We start from the raw sequence: 12474 nt of genomic DNA, 5'->3' as shown, positions 1-12474 counted from the left end.
GGGCAGCGGGCCTCCAGCAGCAACAGCCTGGTTGACCAGGCAAGCACCAGACGATCCTGGCCCATGGCTGGGCTCAGAGAGTAGAGAAACTCTCGAAACTCTTCAGAGGTATATCAAAGGTATAACACCCAGGTACCTATTTACTGCTAGGTGAACAGAGGCAACGGGTGTAAGGAGACTTGCCCATACGTCTCGCCCTGCCACTGGATATGCCATAACTTTTTGGATAATGAAGGTGTTATTATTAGACAACACAATATTCATCTGTTTTAAGGGGCTGAGATAGTCTGGTCAGTAAGAAAGGATGGAAGAAGATACATTGACTAAGAAAGTGTACAAATCTGGAGTGGATGGAGTTATGTGTAGGGGATGTTCTAAGAAGGGTTGGAAAGAGGATGTGAATGTTTTAAATCCCTGAGGAACAAGCATGTGTGTGTGAGTATGTTTGATTGGAGTGGAGACAAATGGATTTTTGGGATTTGATGTGTTGTTGGAGTTCAAAGAAAATAACAGCTATGAAGGAAATAGTTTAGTGTGACTTGAGGACTACAAGTGATTATAATTACATTCAAGGAGAAGTACTAAACCTGTAGAGTCATACAGAGCATAGGGAATGGGAGATAATCAGATTTTATCCAAAGAAGGGGATACAGGTTGGCCATCACTAATCCAGCATCATTGGGACATGTAATGTGCCGGATTAGTGAGTTTGCCGGATTACAGAGTAGTTAGGTTAGAATACACTTAATTAACCTATCAATAGAGACACTTTCTGCTACATCTTCCTCATTTTCATCACTGCTTTCTCCTCCACTGGCTTGCTGCTGTGGATTTACAACCATCTGCACAATTTCTGAGTCAGTATAATGATGGAATTGGAGTCAGTATAATGATTTGAGGCAGTACAATGATGAAATTTGAAATTATGCTAGCTAAAATTAGTGCCAGATTACTGATGGAACCGGATAACTGATTGCCGGATTAGTGATGGTTGACCTGTTGTAGTTTCAATTCTTTAGATGAAGAACCCTTCAGTAACATCAAGGCACTTTCTCTGAAAAGTCTGAAGGTAAGAGGTGCAGAAGATCATTTTAATTGCAGTGTCCATGAACTTCTGGAAAGAAATCTGTAGAGTGATGAATGCATTTTCTTATTTAGGTTTCCCATCTTAGGTGAGAAATGACCAATATTTTTAATCTCTTCTTTTTCACTGTGATATTTCCCTACTTTTATGTCTTAAAGACTTTTCTTTATTTTTTAATTTGCTTTTGTTACAGATATTCAAGATGTGTGAAATACTACTGTTATTTTTCATATTCAGTAATCATAAATGTTCTGTCATCCCATACCACTTTTACTGTATAATTAATCTTAATTTCATGCTTAATACTCCTCTATAAACTAAGATTTTTTGCATATCTAGCATTAGGTTTTATCAAATACGAGGATGGCCTCTATATTTTCCTTAATGTGTTCTATAACAATTTTAATGTAATGTAAGAGTTGTCCCAGTTCTTTAACTTAATATATTCATTATTAAACTACTGTAATACTTTTTTAGTCCTCATAATAACAAATTTGCATTGCATCTTCAGTATTTGTTCGTATTTTGTGCATTCAGTATCAGTATTGTAACAATGATATTGAGTTTCAGTATAAACTACTGTACACTGCTTTCTTATTATTAGATTCTGAATAAGTTAATTATTTTCAACCAAGGGCTGTGTTGGACTGTACAAAAGTTGTCCACACTGCTACTTTGAAGGGGACCCAAGCTGAGGGTTTGTCAGAAGCCACTACAAAGTTCCTGACCGCCTGTGCTGCCGCCAAGACCATTACCAGAGTTGTTCTCACCAGCTGTGCTAATGCTGTCTTTGGTACTTCAATTATTTAACTCTAGTCAAAGTCGCTTTATATGCATGCCAACTAGTTTTGCTTTGTACTATTTATGTATAGGTATATTATTATGTTGTTTTAATAAATTTCTAGACAATGGCATTGCATGCCCTATTTTCAGATTTCCTGATCCTGTTTAGACCATGTTTTATATATATATTTTTTTTTTTTTTTTTTTTTTTTTTTTTTTTTTTTTTGGATTTTATCTTTTAGTACAGACCCTTTACCCTCAATCTCTCCTTTGTTACTGTTTTGTAGGGCAGTAGAAGGCTGTTTGGGCATCATGCATGTTGCAAGCCCTTTCCCTGATGTGACCAACAAAGTTGTACCTGAGGAAGAATTGATTGAGCCAGCTAAAGAGGGAACCAAAAGAGTTCTCAAAGCTGCAGCTGCTCATGCCGACACTATCAAGCGAGTTGTCCTCACTTCTTCCTTTGCTTCTGTTTTTGGTACTTTTCAATGGTGTTTTTTGTAGTTAGTAATATTGTTTTATATATATATTTTTTTGTTTTGGTATATTCATGTAACGTACATTGGAGGTAGTTTTTTTGTAATTTAACATAAGTATTTTCAAGTAGAACTATATTCATTCTGTTAATATGTAGTACGTATTAATGTATCGTGCCATATTATGCAACAAAAAAAGCTGCTTCATTATTGCCATAGTTTTATAATGATTCAAACTGATTTACACAGTTTTATGGCAAATATGAATATCCTCCAGGCTTGTTTTGGTAAAAATAATTCTTGCCAAATATACCCAGATCCACTAGTTTATCTTAAAAAAGAACAGCATACTTTATATACATATTTAAGGAGGAACTTTGTGCACACTCCCTCACACATTTGTTGCCATCAGATGTTAAAATTCTCCTAGACTCTCTTAAAATATTTACTAAAATAGTATCTGCTATGCCTACTGCATATATGAAGCATTTGCCAATTAATTAAATAAGAAATGAGAATGTGTAGAGACATTTAGAATTGCCTTAAGTTTTTGTAAATCAGAAAATGGAAGTTAGCTAAAATTATATGCACAGTTAAGAAAAATAAATTAACAGCCAATAAAGGGTTTCATTGAATCTGGGAAAATGTTTATTGGCTTTCATTGAATCTGGGAAAATGTAGTGGAGTGCCAAGTGGTGCCATAGTGAGAGTGGCCAGATACAATAATGGGAGAGGAGGTACATCATGACTTTCATTAGAAAGTGATGCCAACCTATTTAGCATCTACTATAGCAAGAAGTATAGCACTGTACTGTACTGTATACAGCTGGTGAAAAGGCCAATTTCAAAATCCAGCTTGAAGTATGCTTGAACCAAACATGCCAGGGTAAAGTCATTTAAAATTCTAAAAGTACTAAAATGCTAATTAGTTTCAAAAATCTGTAGCAGCATATCAAAGAAATATATTTTTCAGTAATTGTTTAAATTGGTTTCAAAAAGATTGCCCCCAATCAGATCTTCTGACACATTCCTGTGTAGTCTTCCCACACATCATAATAATTTCCATTATTTCTGTTTAAAAATAATTCCTTATTTTTGCCACTATAGCACTCATCCATTTATTTGTTTCTTACTGTATATTGAGGTTTTGCATATGATATCACAGGTTATGGACTCTTATTTCGTCAGCTATATTAGACATGAAGCTGCATTGACAACCATGTACACATACTGTGTACATATGCGAGATTTCTCTCAACTTTCTAGACCTTTGCAATGATCACTGCTTTCTGTTTTGTTGGATATAGTAATTGACACAGTGATAAGTCAAATGTAAAGTCTAGCACAGGTTCCCAAAGAATTTTGAGAGAAAATTGTTGTTACAATCATAAGTGAGTGGTGCATTGGAGACAAAAAATGTTATCCATGGAGGCAAAGAAGGGAATATACAAAAGTATAGTTGTACCAACACTCTTATATGGGTGTGAAGCTTGGGTTGTAAATGCTGCAGCGAGGAGGTGGCTGGAGGCAGTGGAGATGTTGTGTCTAAGGGGAATGTGTGTGGTGTAAATATTATGCAGAGAATTCGGAGTGTGGAAATTAGGAGGAGGTGTGGAGTTACTAAAAGTATTAGTCAGAGGGCTGAAGAGGGATTGTTGAGGTGGTTTGGTCATTTAGAAAGAATGGAACAAAGTAGAATGACTTGGAGAGCGTATAAATCTGTAGGGGGAAGGAGGCGGGGTAGGGGTCATCCTCAAAAAGGTTGGAGGGTGGGGGTAAGGGTGGTTTTGTGGGCGAGGGGCTTGGACCTCCAGCAAGCATGCGTGAGCATGTTGGATAGGAGTGAATAGAGATGAATGGCTTTTGGGACCTGACAAGCTGATGGAGTGTGAGCAGGGTAATATTTTGTGAAGGGATTCAGGGAAACTTGTTAGCCAGACTTGAGTCCTGGAAATGGGAAGTACAATGCCTGCACTTTAGAGGAGGGGTTTGGGATATTGGCAGTTTGGAGGGACTTCTAAATTGTCGTATCTGAGTACCTCTGCAAAAACAGTGATTATGTATGAGTGATGTTGAAAGTGTTAAATGATGATAAAAGTATTTTTCTTTCTTTTTGGGTTTTTCTCTCTTTTTGGTTCATCCTGCCTCAGTGGGAAATGGCCTATGTATTAAAAAAAATGAGCTCTAAACCTACTAGTCATATATTTTTGAAAGAAAAAATTAAGGATTCTTGCTATGAGGCAGAAAGACTAGGAGCCAACAGAAACATTCCCTTGATGCTGGTGAATAGCTCTTGATCCAAAGATTTGAAGCTGTTCTTCATTTCTTCAGATCAGACCTGATGACCTTCCATTCCCCAGAAGCTGTATGACCCCTGTGGGTTTAGTGAATATGTAATACTAATAATGTAAATCTTAAACAAAATATTAAATGAACACTATTATTACACATGTGCTGTATGACCCCTGGGGGTTTGGTTCTTTGGTTCTTCACCATGAATGTGATAATAATTAATTTTTACCAAATCAGTTGTCTCCTACCAAAATAGGGTGACCCAAAAAAGGAAACATTAACCATCACTCAGTCAGTAACTTTCTTGTGATGTCTTCACACTTCTGTCTTGCAGAAGTGTGAAGACATCACTTCCCATTTCCAGGACTCTAAGTCCAGCTAACTGGTTTCCCTGAATCCCTTCACAAAATATTACCCTGCTCACACTCCAACAATTCGTCAGTCCCAAAAACCATTTGTCTCCATTCATTCCTATCTAATACGCTTACGCATGCTTGCTGGAAGCTGTTGAATGAAAAATTATAAAAGTTTCCTTTTGGGGGGGGGGGGACCCTACCTTGATGGGAGACGGCCGATGTGACAAAGAATGTACAGTATGATATTCATGGGGTAGTGATAAATCTATAGGATGATAGGCAGTAAAATTTGATCCAATGCAAGGAAGGGTATCTCCAGATTTGTGGATCAAAATGCTATTCCTGAGACTGAGGAGAGAAAATGAGGACTTAGTGCTCAACAGGCAATATGTTGTTGTCATAATGTCTCTTTGTATATCTATCAACCCTTCAAGGAAGGGCAGTTGAAGTGCTCTTGATCCAAGGATTTGAAGTTGCCCTCCTTTTCCTCAGATGAAATCCCACTAACTACCATTTTCCAGGAGCTGTATGGCCCCTGTGGGTTAGCACTTCCCATAAATATAATACAAACACTAAAGCTTTCTATATAGCAAACATTTAATATTTATATTTTTATAAATTCTGTTAGGTGAGGGTGTTCATTTTTGAAGTACAGTAACTATGATTTTGTGTCCTCACAAGTTGGTTATAACCATAGCTTAAGGTGGACAGTATATGGGGTATCAAATCTTCACATCAGTTGACAGATGGATAGATAATTATAGGTCATTCAATGGTGGGTACTTTATGGCCAATGTTCACAATTATGAGCTGGTGTAGTGCAGTCCCAGGCGCTGTTGTTGCTTGTGGCGAGGTGATGGCCGACATGCTGGAAAAACATGTACGTATAGCAGAAGCAGGTAACATGTAACACAAGGGTGTTACACTGGTCTGGGCACAGATGTACTGTGGTCCACACACAGCTGTGCTCAAGACCACACAAGACACACAGAAAACTGCACACACCACACCTGCCATGCACATGCAGTACAACATGGCTTACTAGCAAATGGCGCTTTTCTGTGCAAAAATAGACACTAAGCTATTCACGAACATGTGAGAACACTGAGAGGAATTAATTAACACATGACATATATCTTCTCTCAATCTTCTCGACAACACAACTTATTGTTCACTGTGAAACTAACACTGTCGATATGACATCATGTGGTGATGTCAGGTATAACATCGTGAGGTGATGTCATGGGGTGATATTGCAAAGTGACATCAGGCAACATGGTGACATCGTGAAGTTGGGCAGCAACATGGGTAACATTGTGAAGTTGGCAGCAGATCACAGCGTGGCTTGGGATCTGGCTTAACCCATGTGGCCTGTAGCTTCACGTAGCTTTGTGATCCATGTGGCTTCGAGTGACCTCGGGCACTCGGATGCACAGCTCTGGCCAAGAATTCTCACAAAAATTCACAGAAAACACAGCAGAGAAGGAGTGAGTAGCAGTGAGTGGTGTATGGTGTGGTGGCGTACAGTAGGGCGATCGTGGATGAATGGGCGAGGCAAGGAACGGACACTTCCTTCTCTCATACCCACAAACAAGGGGAGAAACACTCACACTGGACACAGACATCACCACAAACTCACCTCTGCTTGCTGAAGTAACTGTGTTGAGCTGAAGAACAACAGCAGCAACATACAAGTGATGCTGAACACATGACTTGAGAAACATCATGGGGTGCTGGGAAGCTCGAAGAAATTCGGCCTGGATTCTGCTTGTATCTGTGTCTGGATGCTAAGACTTACAGACACAACATCCCAATAACTCATTGAGAGATATATGCTTCTTGTATGGGACGATGAAATGAAGACGACTTCATTCCTCTTACTTCCCTCCTCTGGGCAAACACAACTGCTGTGAGACATCGCTGCCACTACTGTTTTTGAAAATGATTGTTTGTGTTGTTCTTGCAGGCGGGGTTCAATGATAAGGCCTTGGAGGCTTCTTACTTTATTTGCAAAATCTGGATACACAGGCAGTATGTTTGTGCCCATGGCCCGGAGGGGCCATGCCCAGTGAGGGAGAGAGGAGTAGGCCTTGTTGACTGTGTGAAGGATTGGCACCGAGTGAGAGAGAGGCAGGGTGATGCCGTTTCAAGTGGCATACCCACCAGCCTTACCCTCTGGGGGAAGCTATGGGAACTAGGCATGTAGGCTTACTGGCTACAGAAACATCAGATTTAAGAAAAGATCTGCTTTTGTGTTTTTATCTTTCTAATGCTTTTGTGTTTTTATCTGTCTACCAGCTTCATGCAGGTTTTTCATTAACACTGATATGACCATGTTATTCAACCCCAAAGTACAGTACATGTACTTATATGTATCATTTCTTTTGTAGGATTTCACAACATTTCCTTTGTAGTTGATGATGGTGGTATTTTATTCGTCAGGAAATGGGGACAGTGTTTCCCTACATCAGACTTGAGATATTTGTTCATGTAACACTGCAGATCATGAGTTTATCACATAACCTATCAGTGGAACTTCAAACCAATTCACGTTTAATATTGCTGATAAAGTGTAAATCAGCTGACTTTAGTCAAGTGATTGCAAAACCTCAATACAGCTTTTACCGAGATACAATAGTTGCTGTGATTTCATAATAACTAGAAGTCAAATTAGTATGTAGACTTGAGAAGTATTTCATACCCTTTAGGCAGTACTACTAGTATAAAGATTATAAGTGAGGTATTTGTGGACAATGTTATATGTATTTTCATGTTACTATATTTCTCATATAACCCTTAAACTGTCCAAACATAGATATACGTTGACGTGCGGGAGGCTCCAAACGTATATCTACTTTTTTTTTACATGCTACGCACGTGAATGTAGATCTACGTTTGGACAGTTTAAGGGTTAAATGATTAATAACTTTTTAGCTTAAACTGCTTGATATTTATCTTATGACAAGCTAATAAATGTTTTATGCAGTACTAATATTTAATTGTCTGTGGAAGAGATTAGCAATTATGAATTAAAATATAATATGTTTTTTGCAAATATATAAACTCACCTCAGTATAATTATTTGATGTCTTCACTCAGGTGAGCCCACTCCAGAACCTGACAAAGAGTACAATGAAGAAAGTTGGACTGACCCAGATTCCACCACAATTGATGCGTATACTAAGTCTAAAGCCATTGCTGAAAAGACAGCATGGGACTTTGTGAAGGAACTTCCAGGTTAGTATGCCTCACATAATTAGCAGTAGTGTGTATATAAAAATTGAGAAATTATTTCATTATCACATATAAATTTAGTACATTAGTACTGTACAATACAATACAGTCATTCCTGCTTAGGCAGTGTTTGCTTAGTGTTACCTTGCTTAGAGACTAAGATCACTTTAGTAACGTGTTCACCTAGGGATTGCCTGTTTTCCATTTAATGACCACTTGTAGTAGCTGATAACCAACTTACCAATTTTTTGTAATTTCAGATGACCAGAAGTTTGAATTAGCCGTGATTAACCCTACTCTCATCCTGGGACCAGCACTATTAGAAGGGCATAAGAATGCTACTTCTGTCAATTTTATGGTACAGATTGTAAATAAGGCATACCCAGCTGTCCCTCGATTGAATGTCCCTATTTGTGATGTACGAGATGTGGCTAAAGCTCATGTGAAGGTTAGCATGTTATGAATTTGTTTTATTTTTTGAAAGCTCTCACATTTTATAAATAAGCAGTAAGTTTAAACTTCAAATTAAAAAAATCTATTTCCAAAAAATTATTACATAAGTACATAGATAAGGGACAATGAAAGAATGTGTATAATAGCCTATAACAAAATACATCTTATATATAGCGTTTCAGGCAGAGATTTCCAAGTCGAGAAAACAAATTTTTTTTAAGTTTCAGTGGCTGTCACATAGAACTATGCCATTGACGTCAGGGGTACCTCAAGTAGTTCTATGTCATGAGCTCAGCTCACTCAGATAAGCTGTGAGAGAGAAATTTTGGCCTAGATATGAGAGAATGGGTCTGTGTAGCGTGCACAGTATAAAAAGTCCTGCCCTGCACGGTGCATGAGGGGAAAAACAAAACCGAATGTGAGAATGGTTTAAAATGGTGATTTTAAGGTGTTTTCTTAGATTTTATTGGCTGTTTCTTAAGATAAGATAAGATTTCGTTCGGATTTTTAACCCCGGAGGGTTGGTCACCCAGGATAACCCAAGAAAGTCAGTGCGTCATCGAGGACTGTCTAACTTATTTCCATTGGGGTCCTTAATCTTGTCCCCCAGGATGCGACCCACAGAAGTCGACTAACACCCAGGTACCTATTTGCTGCTAGGTGAACAGGACAACAGGTGTAAGGAAACGTGTCGAAATGTTTCTACCCTCCGGGAATCGAACCCAGGCCCCTCCGTGTGTGAAGCGGGAGCTTTAGCCACCAGGCCACCGGGTCACCTTGATAGAATGGAAGACAAACTATTGAAATAGAGATGATTTTGATTGGTTTCAGAACTGAAAATTGGAAATATGTTGAATGTCAGTATGTATATTTCAATTTTTATTTAGATTTAAACTAGGAAATTTAGCTTTCTCTGTTTTGGTGGTACGGTACTCATTCAAGATATATATTTTATACAGCAGTAATGTCCGACTATTTATGATAAGTGTAAGGATATATGTCATCAAAATGTGAACTTATATAGTTCATTGTTTGCTGTGTCATTTATGGTGTTCAGGAATATACTGGAAGAATACAAGAGGACCAGAAATGCTGCCTTAAGGGACATGAATATTTATTGGGAGAGTAGATTAAGTTATCATTTATGGTTACATATTTGTTCTTAATATTGAGGTAAAAGTGGATAAAGTAATTTAAGTTATCCCTTATTCTATGGTATTTTATTTTTCAATCACAGGCCTTGACATTGCCGGAAGCAGCAAACAACCGCCATATTATCCACACAGACAGTGTGTGGGTGAAAGATATAGCAATGGCAGTAGCAAAAGAGTTCAAACCCCAGGGTTATTCCATCCCAACAGGACAACTACCATACTTCTTGTGTTGGGTAGCTGGACTTTTCAATAAAGGCATGAAAAATAATATCTTACCTCGCATTGGCAAAGTGGTGAAGATTGACAATAAAAGGGTAAGGAGCACCAAGAAAAAAGTAAAATCTACTGGAAAGTGGTATTTTTTTTACCTATTGGCTGATAAAGATACATTGATCATACACTATTTTATTAAAGGTTTTATACAGTTCATCAAGACTTAATTAATCAATTTTGCTATATCTATTTTTATTGATGAAAATTATTGTTGTCGTGTGCCAGGGTGTCATATAACACTCTTTTCAACTTCTGATAATTATTCTCTTATAATTTGTTATAATTTGAATTTTTAATTATTTGCAGATGGTTGAGGTATTAGGCTTGGAACCTACTGCAGTCGATTGTACCCTCAATGATATGGTTTACTCTCTAGTTGATATTGGTATTGTTCGCAAAGCAAAGAAATATAAGCAAGTGAGTATTATGTATTTTATAAGTTGTGATTCTTAGTTACTGTCGCATTTCACATATTTCTGTTCTTCTGTTTTCACTGTTAAATGTGCTTTTGGAGGCATTCTTCATTATTTCTACATATTCTGATTCCTTACACAGGCAAGTAGTAAATGCTTCATGTATGTGGGGTGCTTTTACCTTAAAATGCTCTTAGGTTATAACCAATTTTACAAGAAAAAATAAATTGAGTGTTTTTCAAGTGCTCCTTTAAAAGTAAGAGAAAAGTATGAGAAAGATTTTACAGTGTTTATAGAAAACCTGGACCTGTCCTCTTATTCCTTGGATTGAACTTGACTGTCTTCCTTAAATGTAATAATAATAATCATAATATAGTGAATTCTTCATTTAATGGACTATTAAGGGGAAGAGGGTGTCTGTTAAAGCCAGTTGTCTCTTAAATCCAAATGATGAGATTGTTTTTCCATGATTATTTCGGTAGACACTCCTGGACTAATAGATGTTTGTCCTTTAAATCTGATGATCAATTTACTCAGCAAACTGTAACAATAATGGACAATTCTTAATTTAACGAACTTTGGTTTTCCCAGGGTTATCTGGCCGGAGATTTTGTTTTAACCCTTAAACTATCCAAACGTAGATCTACGTTGACATGCTTAGTGCTCCGAACGTAGATCTACTTTTGTTTTACATGCTTTCAAATGGAGAAAATGAAGGTCAGAGTGCTACGCACGTGAACGTAGATCTACGTTTGGACAGTTTAAGGGTTAAATCCAAAATTTGTTAAATCAGTGACCATTGTACAACAGCAGCCAATCTGTCCCTATTTAGACATTAGGTTAGGTAAGGTTGTTTATACTTCTCACTTTATTTTTATATCTCCCCTATTTTTGAGTTTTAAGCTAAAATTTGACCAAATATAATAATACACTGACTGCACTCTTAAGGAAGGGTGAGATGTTGCAGTCAGAGGGTAAACTGATTGTGATGTCAGCACACTTCTGGCAAGACAGCAATTGAATGAATGATGGTGAATATGTTTCCTTTTATTCAGATAATTTTTCCTTGGTGGAAGATGGCTGTTGAGGTAAAAGAAAAAATAAATTGCTAGATTTATTATTAGTAATACGTAGTTATAACATTTATGGAATACTTTGACAGCATGAGTTACTCAGAGCTTACAGGCACAAAAATTGTACACAACACAGTAAAAACAATGAACATAAACACTCGTTACGGATACAATAGAGCCCCACTTATATGGCAAGTTAGGTTCCAGGCTACCGCCGGAAAGCAGAATTCCATTTTTTCCACTTATAAATGCAGAACATATATTAAGTTAGTAATAGAACTAGGCATTAAAAACAATAAAAAGTAAAATATAAACACAGTACACTCATTGCTTAACTTAAAATATTTGTAGTCTTAATGTAGAGTGAGAGGTGAATAGTATTTATTGTAAGAAATCAGGTGTAGCAGGTATGGTAGCCAGCCAGGACACCTCACCCACACGTAATATACTACGATATTTAAAGCGCCCCAGAGCAATAAAATGCATATACAGTACATTCATTGCTTACCTTAAAATATCTGTAGTCTTAATGTAGGGTGAATAGTATTTATTTATAGAAGGTCAGGTGTGGGAGGTATGGTAGCCAGCCAGGCCAGGCCACCCCACCCACAAATAATATACTATGACATTTAGAGCACAATAGAGCAATAAAATGCATATACATTATTATAATCAGAAAAAGCGCTAAACCGACAAGGGTCATACAGTGCTGCTGGGCAGAAAATAGTGCTGGAGCTATAAACAGCTAGGTGGAGAGGGGATCAGAGGTGAGGAGAGAAAAGGACTGGAAGGGATGTGAAGGGCTATATGCCAATGTTCGTACAGTAAAGTAGTTCCTGACAAAAAGTCACAAAGTGATTGTAGGTCAAAGGTAGGGCTATCT

General features: G+C 37.5%; 1 protein-coding gene across 5 annotated transcripts in view; it reads left to right on the top strand.

Moving 5' to 3' along the window:
- The window catches only part of LOC138852624 (uncharacterized), a 356307-nt gene that overhangs the window by 332167 nt on the left and 11666 nt on the right, over positions 1-12474 (top strand). For 4 of the 5 annotated variants that reach the window (XM_070084400.1, XM_070084399.1, XM_070084397.1 and 1 more), the window contains exons 3-7: positions 2155-2345; positions 8091-8228; positions 8486-8673; positions 9916-10146; positions 10412-10522. In XM_070084400.1, the coding sequence (XP_069940501.1) occupies positions 2155-2345; positions 8091-8228; positions 8486-8673; positions 9916-10146; positions 10412-10522 (859 nt within the window). Of the gene's footprint in view, positions 1-1719; positions 1878-2154; positions 2346-8090; positions 8229-8485; positions 8674-9915; positions 10147-10411; positions 10523-12474 lie in introns of all 5 variants that reach the window. The other variant, XM_070084398.1, reaches the window with a different exon arrangement.

This window comes from Cherax quadricarinatus, chromosome 13 (assembly GCF_038502225.1).
Source record: "Cherax quadricarinatus isolate ZL_2023a chromosome 13, ASM3850222v1, whole genome shotgun sequence".
NCBI classification, from domain to species: Eukaryota; Metazoa; Arthropoda; class Malacostraca; order Decapoda; family Parastacidae; genus Cherax; species Cherax quadricarinatus.
The sequence above is the reverse complement of the archived record's forward strand: the minus strand, read 5'-3'. Positions and strand labels throughout refer to the sequence as shown.